This window comes from Dasypus novemcinctus, chromosome 26, assembly GCF_030445035.2.
Source record: "Dasypus novemcinctus isolate mDasNov1 chromosome 26, mDasNov1.1.hap2, whole genome shotgun sequence".
Taxonomy (NCBI): domain Eukaryota; kingdom Metazoa; phylum Chordata; class Mammalia; order Cingulata; family Dasypodidae; genus Dasypus; species Dasypus novemcinctus.
In genome coordinates, this window is record NC_080698.1 from 41,993,274 (window position 1) to 42,011,122 (window position 17,849).

Consider the following 17,849-nt stretch of genomic DNA (forward strand, 5'->3'; position numbering starts at 1 on the left):
TCAAACAGGCACAGGCTTCTGGATTAAAGTCAAAAGAAGGAATGCAATGAAAGAGAGAACACCACAAGCTTGTTCTGAGTGAGCTATTTTTAATTTTAAGTCTATAAATAAACAATGCTTTTAATAAGGATTTTTTTTTTAAACTTCCGGATAACTACCTCGTGTCACGTTCACAATGGCCCTAGTCTCTCTCAAGTACTCGGGAGGCCTGAAATAAATCGCATATCTAAATGGAGGACTTAGAGAAGTCTGGGAAAGTAGACATCATTCTGGACTTACATGGCAGCAGGATCGGACACCATCACACCAAGCTGCTTTTTTGAGCCTTCACTATTTTAAGGAGCCTTTCCTAGAAGATGTGACCCAAACATGAGTTTTCTGTCTCATAGCTCTAAAAGCAAAGAAATGCTATTGCTTCAGATGATGCCTAAAATAAGAAAATGCTAAAAGCAAGGCAGCTTGCCAAGAAGTTCTAAGAAGCAGTATGTAGCAACAAGGGAGGCTGATTAGCTGGAGCTCGCTCTGGGACTGCTATGAGCCCACATCGCCAGTTATTTGGCTCTAGGGGGCTATGATGGGTAGATGACCCATTTATCAGTGTCTTCTAGTCACTTTGTGGAAATGAGAGAAACGCAGTAAGAAAAGGGTTTTTTTTTTTAATATTGCTTTTCAAATCAATTTTCTAACCTAAGCAATTCCATAGAATTAGAGAAAGGTCAACATGGTATTACGCAAGACAAGACCCTCCAAGTACCGATTTTCCAGGCCTCCTCGACAGCTATATTCCCATTCAGCTTCTGTGGGCAACCGCTTTCCCGCCCACGTGCAGAAGGCAACTGCATCGTTCCAGGACACGTGGAGAACGGGATGATCTGGCCTGATGAGGAGCGAGAGCAGAGTGAGGGGTGGCACCAACTGGACCAGGAAGTGGGAGCTGGTTTCAGCAAAGCTCTCATAATCATCCTTAGTTCAGTCCATGACATCTAGAGGGGGTCCCGTGGTCCTGAACTCAAGTCCTAGCCATGCCATATCTGTCACTCCTCTAAGGGTTTCTGCCATCCCGGGCTCCCAAATGTAATGTACTTCCTTTTGGAACTAAATGAAACACTGCTTCACTTTACAGGCTTGGAGTCCCACAGAATTTCTCTCGGCATGGCGTACATGCACATGCATCGCCCCAGTCCCCCTTCAAGGAGGGAATACTGCCCCAGTGCTGGGAGTGCCGTCAGCAGAAGCTTCCAGGGCTCAGCTCCTTCGGTGTTTTCCACAGCGGCAAAAAGCCATTTCAGAGCCACCAAAGACTGATCACAGCAGGGATGTAAAGCCTGTGGGACAATACCGGTGGGCCATAAACACCCCAGAGCTCCCAGCGGGGCTGGCTTTAATCTGCTGGTCCCACATTGCAGTCTGACTTCTCCCTCTGCCCAATCCTGCGTCTGCCCCTCCTCTCCACCCGGGTGGATCCTTAATAAATACTCCGCACGGCAAACTCTATCTCAGCGTCTGGTTTCCCCAGCCTGTGACACCTCACTTTAAACTTTGGGTCTTTACTATTCCATTACAGATTTGCTAGCTATATTTGCAATGCTCTAGCAGATTCCAAGTCTTTATTTTTCCTGAGGGTATGGGGAGAATGTTTGAGAAAAAGGGGATATATATATTTACCCAGCGCTAGTTAACTTTAATTCCTCATTCACTTCTTTTTTTTCCCAAGCAGACTATGTATTCCTACTCCATCCCTTTATGTTCCCCACAGTAAATTCACCAGGACTTTCATTTATTCTTTCAACAAATGTGGACTGAGTGTCTATGTGCCAGTCGCTGTTTTGAGCAATGATAAGTACCCTTTTCTCAGAAAACTGACTTGGCCAGTATTTACACCAAGAATAAAACCCACCTCTGAGTTTGCCTTCTTCCTTTAGCTTTTCCCCCTACTATCCACATTCAGAAAAGAAGATACTAGTTGGGAGCTAAGAGACCTAGTCACAAGAATCCTATGAATTTGCACTTCCCAGTCTACTTCCAAGATGATCTGCTGCTCACCCATATCCCCTAGTCGGCTGGAGGCTGCCAACCAGGCTTTGGAAGGTTTCTGGCACTTGTCAAGGGACTGTATCTCCAAAGCTGAACTTCATATACTCCCAGCTCCCTGACATGAGGGCAATCACCAGGAATGCTGTTAAAAAGAAAGGCTTAAAAATGTCATCTGAAAAATTAGGTTAGGAGAGCAGTTTTCTTGGGCTGCTGAGATGCCGAGTCCTAACCCAAACCTTTCTCCATCTCCAGGGCTTTGAGTGGGACTCTATTTTCACTTAAGATAATTATTTCCTTGCCACCCTGGAGACTTGCTGACCGATTTGCTGGTCTCTGGTTTCCAGTCAGATGGTGGCTTAAAAGTATGTCAGTCCAGGACTGGAGAGAAGATGAGTCCTAAGCTCAAGAACGGACTCCACAGCGGCCCCCTGCAGGACCCAGCTACCTATCCCTAAAAGAGCAGTCTTCTCCTTCATCATGACCCACTTACCAGAGAGAGCAAACAGATGGATTTCAAGGATGAATTAAACCTGCCCTGAGACCTGCAACAGGCCTATCAAACGGGGAGGAGGCCCAGCTGAGAGAGGACAGGCCAGATGGGGAAAGGCAGAGTCCCCTTACAGAGAGCCTTCTTCAAGCTAGACACTGTGTCTGCATCTTTACATACATGATCTTCTTGCCAACCAATTAGGGTTTGTCACTGTCGCCATTTCACAGAAGAAGACAGGACATAGCAACTCAACCAGGGAAAGAAGCCCCTGTGCCTCACCTGTGTACAACAGTAGAGTCGGGCCCTTCTGGGTGTCTCCAGTTAGCTCCTTTAACAGGTAACCACCAGGGAGCAGCTGCGACCTCAAAGCAACCCAGAACAGGCTGACATTAGCTACAGTGACTGCAGAATAACAATGACTCAGTAAGTACACAAAATCTTACTGCACGGTTTTCAATGCTCATTTAAGCTACCAAACAAATACTTTTAAAGACTACCAAAAGTCATGATATATATGGGAATATTTAACAAAAAATATTTTTCATATAAAAAAACCACAGTGATCAAATAAACATATATTTAAAGGGTACACATCTCCAAGAATTTATAAAAGTACACTTGTATAGAAATGAATCCTCTATAATCTCTAACAAGTAAGAGACAATATTGCTCCTACTTTAAAAGCCGGAAAGAAGAACTAACATTACAATTAAGTGCCGTGCTGAAAGTCAACCAAGGTAGTGGGAGATCATGCTGAAGAATATGGTAAAAAGTCAGGGGAATGTTTTCAAAAGCCCCTGGTTCAATTTCCATCTGTGACATTAGCTGTGTGGCCCTGGGCACTTTTATAACTTGTCTGGCCCCTGAGAGTCCTTATCTGTAAAATGGGACCAAGGCATCATCTAATTCTGCCTCATTTAACTCAAGACTACAGAACTCAAACTAGACAAGGGTGAAAGTGCTCAGCAAACTGTTACCAGGATCTTAACTTCCTAGTTCTCTTTACCAAAATAGTAATAGCAAGTGGTCCCCAGGTACTCAGAGCATGGATTTTGGAGTCAGTCAGTGAAGTCTGGATTTGAATACTGGCTCCCATTCACCCACAACCCTCGGCGATCAATTTAATCGTTCCAAGCCTGTTTTCTCTTTTGTAGGAGGAGAGAGCAACAATCCCTATTTCACAGGTTATCACTAGGAGGAAATGTAACGCACACAAAGGGCTTTCAAAGATGCCCAACACTTAGCAAGCTGCTCCATCAAGGGGACCAGTCTCAACCACAGGCTCTTGACAATTAGTCATGAGCGGAGGAACAAAAAATAGTAGTCATCGTGGTTGCCAAGACTAATGAAAGAGCAGAAGTTTGCAAAGGATTTCTCTAAACTAGAGCAGACACAAGGTTATTCCCATGACAGTGTTACTCTGTTATTTGCACCCTCATGAGATTGGTTGAGTGCAAGTGAAGGGGGATGTGTTCCAGCTAATAATGACAGCAATCACTGAAAACACCAAATTCATTTCTTGTTCCTGTTCTTTTATCACATCAACATAATCAAAACATTCAAGATGTCGCAATCGCAATTTAGGGCGTTCTGGGTATGGAAACTGGGACCTCGTACATGCAAAGTAAGCACTCAACCACTGAGCTACAACTGCTCAGCGAAAAACACTTTTTTAAAATAGCTCAACACAAGAGGCATTAGTTCACTAAATGACACCATTGTAATGTGTTTGGTTTTACAGAGAGCAGGAAAGTTGAAAGGCACAGCTGCTTTCTATTTTATTTGTGGTGCTGCAGAACCTTTAATGTGGGGATGATCTCAATGACTGGACTGCTGATGTTCAGGTGCCAGGGCCAGGTAATTCACTTGATGTCAAGGGAAGACGTGCACAGGAAGCCGGGCCATTCCACTCCCCGCTTCAGGGGAATGTTCAGATGGCGCACTCAACTCTATCCCACTCCCCGCACTGGTAATATAGTCTCCGTCACTACCACCAGACAGTTCTACTTCTTAAAAAAAAAAAAAGCAAAATGTTTGTCTTTGTTAAATCTGCCAGTAGAGAGATACAAAAATGTCTTTTTCTTGTACTTTGTGTTTTAAAATATTTCATAACCAATTAAATTCATAACCAATTAAAATTAAAATCGACGATTTTGTTATCTACTATACTATGATGGGCATATGCGTAGTTTATGCATAATGGGGGCCACTGTGAATTGTGCTACTGTTGACATTCTTATGAGTTCTGGCTTTGAATAAACGTATGTACATACAAGCATTTCTACTGAGTATACACCACAAAGAGGAACTGCTGGAACACAGCTCTAGCAGGCAGCCACACGCAAGCCTTAACAGCAAGGTCTGAATTCCTGCAAGGTTTCCAACCCCTTCCTCAAAGGGAGCCACCACTGGGTTGGCTTATCCACGGAAGACCCTAGTGCAGCTCCTCCTTAGTCCATCCCCTTCGCCTCCCCTCTCTTCCGCTCCTCAATTAAGTCTGGCTACAAATATTTATTAAGCCCAGTTCCTGGAGGGAATCTACAAATCCCAGGAATCCTCAGAGCCTGATTTCAGACAGCTAGCATACTGACAGTTTCAAAATTATTTTTACATGCAACAGTTGCTTACTTCTCTAATGGCACAAAATGGGGTACAATGTGTGAAACCGGTGCCTTCATTTTTCTTCAAAAAGTCTCTACAATTCTAATTTGTGGGGGCACACATTAGTGCTACAGCTCTGATTCCATTTCTCCCCCTCCCACAATCACACACCTTCTCTCATTCTAGACACCTGCTTTCCATTTCTCCCAGTATCTCCTTTTCTGAAATCTTTCACTTTGCCGCAGCAGCCCTTCCCAACAGACCACGATTTACTCCACTTAAAGTCAAGGCCTGTGACGAGGCCGTCCTCAGTGACACGCACAGCGGGCAGGAGAGCACTCCACGCTGACTAGAGCATGGGATGGGGCGGAGAGGGATGCCCTGATAGCGCTGCCCCAAGAGCCACAGCCTGTTTGTATTCTTCAAAACAGTAAGTATACGTACAATATTATAATACTTTTCTAATAGGAAAAGTCACAAAACCACCCAACTCTCCTTGTTGTCTAACTTAGACAAAGGAACACTTAACGGGTATCAAAATGCTCTCTGACATGGAAACAGAACATGTTATAAAGGCAACCTATAGACTAGAGTACATTTTTGATAATGTTTCTGTAAAGTATATGAATATGTGTATGTGTTAGTACAATCAGAGGGAAAAATCTAGACAAATATACATTTACTTAAAGTCAATGACTGGGAAAGTGATTCTTATATACATTTGTAGAATGAGCATGTCTTCCTATAACAGGTTGTTTTAATTTCCCAGCTCCTAAAAAATAAATACCAAACAATGGGTTGGCTTATCAGTGGGAATTTATTGGCTCACAGTTTCAGAGACTAGAAGGTATGCCTCTTCCCAGGGAGAGCAATCTTTGACGTTTCTTGGCTTTTCCGTCACATGGCAATGTACATAGAGGGGTCTTCTTTACCTTCCAGATTTGGTTGCCTTCAAGCTTCTGCCTGCTCCCTGTGTTTCTCTTTCTGTGTCCAACTTCCTCTGCTTATAAAAACGTCAGCCACATTGGTTGAAGGCTCACTCTCATTCCTTTTGGGCGCACCTTAACTAATAACATCTTCAAAGATCCTGTTTACAAATGGGTTCAGACCTACAGGACTAGGAGTTGGAACCTGAAGATGCCTTTTGCAGGGGACATGATTCAATCCCAACACAGGTTTTCTCAACCTTAGCATCACTGACATCTGGACCAGATACTTCTTGTTTGTGGGAGACTGTCCTGGGCAGTGCGAGGTGTTTATCAGAATCCCTGGCTCCTCTGTGTACGAGATGCCAGTGGCATTCCTGTCCCTCCCCCACAAAGGCATGATACTAAAAAACGTGTCCAGATATTGCCAAATGTCCCTGGGGAGTGGGGACATTGAGAATCACTGCATTGTGATAATCAGAAAAAGACTAATGATGACTCTTATGTTAATAAATAGTTCATGGTAGCATAGAGGCTGAAAGCATCTGACGCTGCAGCCAGGGTGCCTGAGTGTGAACAATGGCACCTCCAAGCTGCATGATCTCAGGCACGTTAATCTAACCTCGCTAAGCCTCAGCTGTCTCATCTGTAAAAGGGGATGATAATATCAATAGCTACTTCCTAGGATTGTTGTGAGGATTAAAGAAGGAAATCTATACCAAGAGCTTAGAACAATGCCCATACAGGGTAAGAATGATACAGGCATAAGCTACCATTACTATTATTCACTTGTGTTACTACATGTTGCAATATTCTTTTAGATCTTTCAAGGGACATACATTCTAATTAGTGAAAACTGCCCCTAATACTTCTTCAACTTGAATCCCATCCACTGACCAGCTCACCCTTTTTAGAATGCTGATCAGCTGAGAAAGGTGCCCAAGGAGAAAGAGGCTAAGGAAATGTTGGGGCATCTGTCATTTTCAAGGAATTCCCATAAGTATATAATTGTCATGTTCCATGCCAGGCCCTCTGCAAGAACCATCTACACCTAAACTAACCTGTTCCCTGAAGCAAGGACCACCAGGGAGGTGTAGGGGAGGGTTTGAAGGGTAACTTGAATGCAGAACTATCCACCTTCCTCAACCCCAAACTAGACAGAGCCTAGCGGGGAGCGAGTCTGTAAAGGAACCAACCCACATGCCCTTCTGTGAGACAGGCCACAAGTTACTGTAATGATCACACATGGAGTCAGGTACAACTTCCCCATTTGGGAGAGATGAAGGAAAGACAAGTAATCCAAGTCAACCCGCACCACAGGTTGACAAAATCAGAAGTAGGGTGTCGCTCACCCTGGCCAAGTTGCCATGGGAAAGCCATGATGTTTTCTGGACAAATTAAAGACAAATCCCATCCAGTGTCAACTAGGTGCCTTCCTTTTCCAAGTTATTAAAAAAAAAAAAACTATTCTCGAGCTCCTGGTTCTGTATTCAAAATAAAATGCTGTTCTACTACTTTCAGGAACTTAAAACTTTTGAGAGTCATATATCAGCCTGCTTATCAAGGTTATACTGCAAATTATGACACCTCTAATTCCTTTTCTTTAACAAGAATGGTCTTCAGGTGTGTTTGTTTACATTGCAGAAGGAGCAACAGGAGTGGCTTGGCATCTATGAGAAACCTCATCCTAAAAAGAGAATTCGGGGTGGGGGTGGGGTGGGGATATGTGGTTGTCCGCCTGCATTTTTCACGTTCAACTGAGACAACTTTCAGAGTTACAGCATTCCCTTCTACTGAGGGGAAAAATGACTTTAACATGACCTAGTTCTAGTCAACCATCTCCATAGCAACTGTCTTGGGTTTAAGTTGAAACAGCTGTAGAAGACAGCCAGCGACCAATTACAATGTAAATAGGATCCATGTGAGTGATGTCCCTTGAGGAAAGGACTTCAGGCGGCAATGACAGCTTTTCCCACCTCTCCCTGGGGACGTAACCAGACTTGTAGTAACAGCTTTAAAATAAAGAAGAGGGAAGATAGCAAAGGTGACTTTGTTCTTGCCTTAGACTTGGTAAGTTAAGCTTTTTATACACATATCCCAGAATAAAATCGGCACAGGAAAAACATAGAGCCCTGTGTAATTATGCATATTCAAGTGTAAAGATGTTAAGTTCACAGCTTTACAAGTGCTCTTTTAAATAGTAAAAATGCATTTAGACTAGAGAATCAAAAAGATGGACGTTTCTTAAAATGTAGTATAAACATGACAGTTACCCCTACAAACACAGCCAGGGATAATTTTTCCAATGGCACCAGTGAACAATAAGAAATTGCAGATATGTTCAGTCTCCATGAAGTATAAACAAACCTGGAGGAGAATCTAGCAACAAAGGAATCAAATGGAATAGAGAGCACACAGTCTTTCTTCCGCATCCAATATAAAAGTAGAAAGAAGGGAATCAGCCTTGAATAGCGAGTAAAAACAAATTCATTCTCAAAATAGATAGGTAGTCAAGTCTGACATCTTATTTCAAAATGAATCCTAAATCAGGTACCTTGACTACTTAATAGAATCCGTGAGAGAAAAATGCATGCTTTTTCAATTAGGGCAAAATATTTATGAAATTTGGGGCAAACCTGAAATTTGTCAACACCTTCTGTTTTGATTCTTAGTGAAATTCCTAATGCAATAATACATCACATTTCCCAGGCACACAACCAATGTAATCTAATAAAAAGGAGTGAAACACATGCATAATCATTCATTATGGACAATGTGCAAAAACTGGCCATAGGAATCTCTAGGCTCAAAGAATCCTTTAAAAATTGATCTAATTTACCTTATTGCCAACTGACACCTGCATAAATGTGGGTGAGAAAGTGGATTTGGGCTTTTAAAAACATTAATAGAAACAATAGGAAAACATTTTTTACTCAGTTCAAGAATAATTTGGAAGAAAGAATAGTCTCTTGGTGCTCGGAAAATTGGACGTCCACAAACAAAAGAATAGAAATGGACCCCTAATTCATGCCATATACAAAAACTGACTCAAAATGGACCATCAACCTAAATATAAGAAGTAAAAGTGTAAAGCTTTTAGAAGACAACATGGGGGTAATATCTTTAAGACCTTGTGTTAAGTAATGGGTTTTTAGACTTTACACCAAAACTATGAGCAACAATAACAAAAAAGAGTAAACTGGACTTCATCAAAATTGAAAAGTTTTGTGCAAAAAAAATATGATCAATAAGTCTACTCTAATCCATATTTTATTCCTCTATCCTGTGGACCCTGGGATAATGAATTCCACTCCACGTCTATATCAAGAGGGGGCTTAGATCCCACATGGCTGACAGATGCGATTCTCCTCCTTAGAGTTGTAGGCACTCTCGGTTCCCTGGTGTGGTGGTTGACCATCTCTACCTTCCTGTTAGCTGAACTGCGTAAGTCCAACGAACCGGAGAGTAGGAGTTGCAACTCTGCTGAGACTCAGGGCCCAGCTGGCAATATGGCCAGTCCAGAGATTCAAGTCTCCTGGGTATACATCAACCCCATGCACTAACCACAAGTTCAGTAAAAGTGACAGAAGAGGCATGTGTAGAAAGGTCACATCTGAGTCCAACTCCATCACACTCAGGAGCACAAATTCCAAGTAGGGCCCAGTGGCAAGGCACTGAACTCCAGAGTCAACTGCCATGACTGTAGAATCTGTGGTTTCCGTAGCCCTCAGGAACTGAGGGTTGTATTTACCTGGGGTTGTATCTACTTTGGCTGTCTCTGGGATCCTGCTAAGGCATTCGTAAGCACAACTCCTCTGATGACCTCCTGACTTACCGGTATTCTACTATAGAACTATTTATTGTAACTAGTAATGGAAAAAACTCTAGCATTGATCTAGAGAAAGTGGCCATGGTAGTTGCTGAGGGAAGAAGAGTTTTGATGTAGGGGCATATTCAGGACTTGGATACTGCACGGACAGATGCTGGACATTATATATCCTGCCATAACCCACTGAATGTACTGAGGGAGAGTGTAAACTACCATGTAAACTATAATCCATGCAGTGCAGCAATGCTCCAAAATGTATTCACCAAATGCAATGAATGTGCCACAATGATGAAAGGGGTTGTTGATGTGGGAGGAGTGTGGGGGGTGGGGGGTATGTGGGAACCTCTTGTATTTTTTAATGTAACATTTTTTGTGATCTATGTATTTTCAAAAAAATACAAGAAAAAAATAAATGCTTAAAAAAAAAACATGATCAAGAAAGTGAAAAGACCTATGTAATGGAAGTAAATATTTGTAAATCATTTATCTGATAAAGGTTTAATATCCAGAATATATAAAGAACTCCTACAACTCAACAACAAAAAGACAAACAACTTAATTTAAAAATAGTCAAAAGTCTTGAAAAGACATTTCCCCAAAGAAGACATATAAATGGCCAATAAGTACATGAAAAGATGCTCAATATCACTAGCCATTAAGGAAATGCAAATCAAAACCACAAGGAGAGGGAAGTGGATTTGGCTCAACAGAGAGAGCATCTGCCTACCAAATGGGAGGTCCAGGGTTCAAACCCAGGGCCTACTGACCCGTGTGGAGCTGGCCCATGTGCAGTGCTGATGTGCGCAAGGAGTGCCATGCCACGCAGGGGTGTCCCCCACACAGGGGAGTCCCCACACACAAAGAGTCAACCCTGTAAGGAGAGTGCCCTGTGCGAAAAAAAGAACAGACTGCCCAGGCGTGGCACCACACACACACAGAGCTGACACAGCAAGATGATGCAGCAAAAAGAGACTCAGATTCCTGGTGCTGCTGACAAGAATCCAAGCAGACACAGCGAGTGGACACAGAGAGCAGACAATGGGGGTAGAGGGGGGGAAGGGAATAAAATATAGGATGAAGAATTTTCTTGTTTGTTTTTTGTCTATTATTATTATTAAAATAATGAAAATGCTCTAATAATGATTGAAGTGATGAATACACAAGTATTTGATTATATCAAATACGATTGATTATATACTTTGGAGGAATTGTATGCTTTGTTAATATGTATCAGTAAAATTGATGTTTTTAAAAAGTCAAAAATAAATAAATAAATAAAATAAAATAAAATAAAATAAAATAAAATAAAATAAAATAAAAAAACAAAACCCACAATGAGATACCATTTCACACCCCCTAGAATGGCTATTATTTAAAAAGAAAATAACAAGTGTTAGGATGTGGAGAAAAAGTAAACACTGTTTATTATTGGTGAAAATGTAAAATGGTGAGACTTAAGGAAAACAGTTTGGCAGTTCCTCAGAAAAGTTAAGTAGAGAATTACCATATGACCCAGCAATCCCACTTCTAGGTATACACACAAAAGAACTGAAAAGCAGGAATTCAAACAGTTATTTGTACACCAATGTTCATAGCAGTATTATTCATAATAACCAAAAGATGGAAACAACCCAACTGTCCATCAATAGAGGAATAAACAAAATGTAGTGTGTGTGTGTATACACACACATATAATTCACAATTGCCAAAAGATGGAAGCAACCCAAGTATCTAGCAACTGATGAATGGATAAACAAAATGTGGTATATCTATACAATGAAATATTATTCAGCTGTAAAGAGGAATGAAGTTCTGATCAATGCTATAACATGGATGAACCTTGAAGACATTGAGTTGGGTGAAATAAGCCAGACACAAAAGGACAAAAATGGACTGATTTTGCTTATATGAATTAAGGAGAACATGTAAATCCATAGAGACAAAAAGTAGATTGATTACTGGCTACCAGAGGTAAGTGGAAGGGAATGGGGAATAGGAAGTTGACACTTAATTCTGTTATGGGGGCTGTAAGAGTTTTGGTAATTGATGGTGATGATGATAGCACAACATTGTAGCTGTAATTAGTACAGTGTAGTAAATGATTGCAAGGGGTAAAGTGAGAAATTTTATGTTATATACACATTAACACAATAAAAATTTTAAATAAATAATAATAGATATATATTTTACTTCTTTGGGCTAAGAGGTGACAGTAGAAATGGGTATAACCTTTCTGGAAACAATCTGTCAATACTAAGCTAAAGCCTGCATGGTATGCACATCCAGCAAGACTGGTATGGCATATCCATATGAAGGACTACAGGACAATCATTAAAAATTATATGCAGAAAAAATTTAATTCCTTGGATAAATGTTCATCCTCTACTAAAAGTGTAAAAAAGGAAGTTACAAAAACATTTGCATGAGTTCACTTAAAAATATGTGCATAACATGGGCACACATACACACAAAGAAAAGACTAATAGTAAATTAATATATATAGAGAGAGAAATATTTACAATGGTTATTTCTGGGTGGTGGGATTATGGGTGATATTTAATGTTCTTTTTTATGCCATTTTTTAATATCTAAATTATTTACAATGAACATATTTTTCAATCTAGATATTCCAAGTTTTTTTTCTTTTGATGGAGCTAAAAGGTTTGGTTTTACATTGATAAAACAATGTAAGCAATATTAAATAATATTCTTTAAAATTACTTACACTTACCATTCTACTACAAATTTCAGTTTTATAATCACCTTCCCATCTTATCAATAACCATACATATTTTTACAAAGCTTTTTACATTATATATTGATCGTCTTCACTGATTTAATTAAATATTGTCCTGTTTTATTTAGACTTCACAATGACCACTTTTAGGGCTGTACGGTATTTTGTCTTGGCAATGCATGGTAATTTACCAAACAATCCCCTACTAGTAAACATTCAGGTTATATACAAATTTAACTCTGCTTCTTTTGCTATTATAGATGATACTTTAATGAACATATTCATTTATATTTCTCACTTCTGCTAATTTCCAGAAGTTGCGTCACTGTATCTAAGTGTGTCCTTACAGCTTTTGCTAAAAAGGACCTTTTTTTAAAAAAAAATCCACAATATCAATTGCTAGTCTCCCTCTGGAGAGAGAACTAAGTTACATATAAATCTGCACCTTGGAGCAAGGTGTTTATTACAAGTCTTTGCAAGGAGACTTCAGTTACCATCCCTTATATTGCTAGGGTTTACTTATGGATTTTTTTAGGAGGTACCAGAGATTGAACCCAGGACCTCATATATAGGAAGCAGGTGCTCAACACTGAGTTACTTCCGCTCACCACTTAACCGATCTTTTGACTAGATAATATTGGTAAATTATAGAAAGTCTAAATGTCATTTGATTGATTCTGTTCTACTTTTCCATGCCTGCGGCTGTAGGAGCACCAAACAAAGTTGGAATGCCCCCCAGGGCTAACTTCCTTGGGCCAGTCCTTCAGGTAACACTTTACCCTGCAGCTCCAGTGGCAGGATGACTCTCGGGTAGCTGAGGCTCTCCTGGTGCTGACCTCACAGCCCACAGGAAGCATATGTCCCCATATACCCCTCAGCCCCCTCACCCCACTCCTCCCCCCATAGCAACAACCTCCTCCATCATCATGAGACATTCACTGCACTTGGTGAATACATCTCTGAGCACCGCTGCACCTCATGGTCAATGGTCCACACCATAGCCCACACTCTCCCACAGTCCACCCAGTGGGCCATGGGAGGACATACAATGTCTGGTAACTGGCCCTGCAGCACCACCCAGGACAACTCCAACCCCCGAAAATGGCCCTGCATCTCATCTCTTCCTCCCACTCCCTACCCTGAAGAAAATGTGGCATTGGTGTGCATGTTCTTAATAGCGCTGGGAATCTTGCAAAGCTGCGAGTGTGGTGATGCAGACACAGACTCAGCAGGAGCCCGGCTTCCTGGCTCTAACCCTCCTTCCTGCTTACAACAACATTTACGACACTGCAGGGTTGTCAAGGTGGGTAGGATCTGGGAGGCCCTGGATCTGAACTCCCTCATTTTACTTACGGAGAAAAAAGCCCTGAAAAGTGGCAGATGGTGAACCCACGGCTGCTCATTTTCAGTTCATAACTCTTTCCACTACACAAGCATTTCCCAATTACTGTTTCCTAACAACAGTGCAGTAGGGGGAAAAAAGTTCCACAGTCAAAAGTTAGGGAAGCACTAGGGTGATGAATGCTAACCTGGCTTCTTATTGCAAGACTTCTTGAAACTGCTAAAGTAGAGTGTGGTAAATCGTGAGAAAAGTGGTTAAGAGCTTTGGGTCCCAACCCTGGCTCACCTACTACTTATTAGCCCATGTGACACTTGGCAAGCTACTTAACACCTCAATCAGTACTAAGAGAACTTATCTAATAGACTAGCTTAGAGGACTTAGCATAATAAGCATGCAATAAATAATCATGTGTATGTGAGTAGAGGTGTTGGTTCATTACCAGAAATCTATAAAACTCAGATTCACAATGCCACAATGCTCATGAATAAGCATCCATAAGCATCTGCTCTATGCCAGCTCTGTGAGAGGTCCTGCAGATACAGAACTAATCTAGGGGTGAAAACAACAAACCAGCAGGTAAATTCAAGACTGTGTGAAATATTGAGCCAAAAGAGGAACTCAACCAAACCCAGGGTGACAGGTGGGGGCATACTCTGCAAATATTTCCCCAAAGAGGTCAGAAGTAAAAGCAAGTGAGCCAGGTTGGGATGGTTAGGCCATTCCAAGTATATTTCACATAATCCAGAAAAGTTAGGCATCAATATTTTTGGTAAGTAAAATATACCAAAGATCTTGAGAACAATAGATCTGGAGGAATACGCAGAGGTTGCCCACATTCTAACCAGTACCCAGTGGCATCCCCTCTGCAGTGTCGCTAGGATGAATGGGAATAAGGTCCAACAAATAATGGATTCCAGTTTGGCCAGGTATAGACTTATACCTGCTATCCCACATAATTAATTAAGAGTACCCCATTTCACTTTCAGAAGTATCCCAACTTGGATGAAAAGTTACATGGTCATCCTACCAAACAGACAGTCCTTCAGTCTAAGCTTTTACAAGATGAGTGACAGACATCACCACTGCCTTATAGGCAGTCCCTGCATGTTCAGATAATTCTAACAATTCTGAATCTATGGCTGCACTGAAATGTGTCTCCCAAGCCCTTCCATCTGCTGGCCGTGATTTGGCTCCCAAGGATGACATGCAATGAATCAAATTCCTTTTTCATAACCTTTCAGACAGTTTTAGAATAATCATAACTCATTCACCTATTGGTCTTCTCTAAAGATGAAGATCTTCAGCAACTTATTTAACCTCACCCAGGCTCTCCTATCTCAAATGAAGGGCATCACCATCTCCCCAGCTGCTCAGGCCACAATCTAGGAGTCATACTTGATTCCTCTCATCACTTTTTTTTTTAATTATTTATTTTATTTTATTATTTCTTTTTCTCCCCTCCGCCCCCCCCCCCCCCCCAGTTGTCTGCTCTCTGCATCCATTTGCTGTGCATTCCTTCGTTACCACTTCCATCGCTATCAGCGGCACCAGGAATCTGTGCCTCTTCTTTTTTTTTTTTTAATTGATTTTTTTAAAGATTTTCTTTCTTTATTTATCTCTCTCCCCTTCCCCGCCCCCAGCCCAGTTGTCTGTTCTCTGCATCTATTTGCTGCGTGTTCTTCTTTGTCCACTTTTGTTGTTGTCAGTGGCACAGGAATCTGTGTTTCTTTTTGTTACGTCATCTTGTTGTGTCAGCTCTCCATGTGTGCAGCGCCATTCCTGGACAGGCTGCACTTTCTTTCACGCTGGGCGGCTCTCCTTACGGGGTGCACTCCTTGCACGTGGGGCTCCCCTACGCGGGGGACACCCCTGCGTGGCAGGGCACTCCTTGCGCGCATCAGCATTGCGCATGGGCCAGCTCCACACGGGTCAAGGAGGCCCAGGGTTTGAACCGTGGACCTCCCATGTGGTAGACGGACACCCTAACCACTGGGCCAAGTCCGCTTCCCTCTGTGCCTCTTCTTGTTGCGTCATCTTGCTGTGTCAGCTCTCCATGTGTGCGGCACCATTCCTGGGCAGGCTGTACTTTCCTCCGTGCTGGGCGGCTCTCCTTACGGGGCACACTCCCTGCATGTAGGGCTCCCTTACACGGGGGACTCTCATCATTTTCAAATTTATGCTTGCAGATGTACTTCCAAATATATCCTGAATCAGCCTACTTTTCAGCATCTTTACTCCTACCGGCTTACCCCACAGCCCCAAAATCTCTCACCTGGACTACCCACAGGGTGCATACAGCAGCCAGAACGAGCTCTTAAAAAAAAAAAAATTAGGCCCGATGGCTTCCAACTACACTGAAGATGAAACCCAAATTCCTTAGAGGCTTACGAGGCCCTAGATAACCCACCCATGCCGATTTTACCCACCTAACCCTAACCCCATGCCAAGTCCCCTTCCTCGCACTGTCCTCATCTCTGGCTCCTACTCATCCCTCAAGCTTCTGCGCAAGTGCCACTTCCTCCGGGAGGCCTTCCGTGACCGCCAAATGAAAGAACTGAAGAGTCCAACCACACTACACTCTACAATCACTTTCTACCCTGTCGCTCAGTTTTATCTTTCATGACAGGCCATTTATCCTAACATTAGCATAGCCAGTTTACAGTTGATTGATTAGGGCTTGTTCCTTACTAGAACATAAGTTCCATGAGAGTGAGGACCTGTATCTGGGTCACTGTTGCTTCAACTGCTCCTCAGGTTTCCATGGCTTCCAAACCCTCCCCCACCTCTGATGAGCCTCTTCTGGATAAACACCAATTTTAAATAGACTCTTTCAGTAGCATATCCTTTCACAATGAGGGAGAGAATAAGCTCCTGGCTTGTGGGTTTGAAGCAAGGGTCTATAGTGGGAGAACCAGGCTGGCTCTCGCACTGGTGCCACCTTCAGCTCTGTCCAGAACACAGACAGGCCATTTCCCCTCCAGGCCACAGCGGCCTCATCTCCAAGAGAACAATGTTGTTGCCAGATGATTTTGAAAGTTCCATCCATTCTAAATTCTCACTTTTGTATCCATATCTCTTAAACCCGGACATCCCCTGTACATACCTACCTGTCCAATAGTCCACCATTTTCTTACCACAGAGATTTTTTATATAAAAACCCAGCATTTGGGGGTGGGGGTGGATAGGGAACATCATGATCATTTTCTCTCTTAATCTAACTTAGGCCTCAAAATACCCATGACTTTAAGGAGTTTAAGGACACCTCAAAAGATATTTCAAATCTGAGCTGCTGCAACCTCAACATGCCCCCCACACACTCATTCTAATCAGCAACTGCAGTATTTTGGAACAAGCTGGAAGAAACCTCATGCCCTGTTATCCTACCATACGGGCTTCTCACTTCCAGGGTTATCATGTTTTGCTTCCTGAGCCTAGGCCACACTGATCCCTAAGTCAAGCCCAAAAACTACTCTTTCCAAAAAAAGACACAAAGGAGAGTTATGTGACAGTGTTCCCTTCTAACATTATCCAATCACAGCCATGCACTGACCTTCCCAAATTATTCGGTTACCGTGAACCCACTTCAACCCTGATGACCAGGCTGGCTTCTTCCCCCTAAGGGAAAAGGAGGATTTTCCAAAATGATATGGTTCACACCACAACTTTCAAAACCTAAATGCTCCAGGAGAGGATACTCAATAAGTGTTCTTTCATTTTTGACAAGTATCGATTATGTGCTTATTTTGAGACATTGACTGCTCTGGATATAGTGGTGAACAACACAGATGCTCCCTGATTTCCCAGCACCTGCAGAGAACTTATATCTAGTCAAGGGGAAGAAAACAAATAACTACACAATTAATTACCATTATAAAAGAGGTGACATGAAA

At 42.1% G+C, this 17,849-nt stretch overlaps 1 protein-coding gene across 1 annotated transcript in view; it reads right to left on the reverse strand.

Moving 5' to 3' along the window:
* The window catches only part of SUMF1 (sulfatase modifying factor 1), a 133,078-nt gene that overhangs the window by 74,310 nt on the left and 40,919 nt on the right, over positions 1 to 17,849 (reverse strand). The window contains exons 4-5 of the mRNA XM_004483103.3: positions 2,804 to 2,886; positions 755 to 877 (exon numbers count right to left, since the gene is read on the reverse strand). Of these exons, the coding sequence (XP_004483160.2) occupies positions 755 to 877; positions 2,804 to 2,886 (206 nt within the window). The remainder of the gene's footprint in view (positions 1 to 754; positions 878 to 2,803; positions 2,887 to 17,849) is intronic.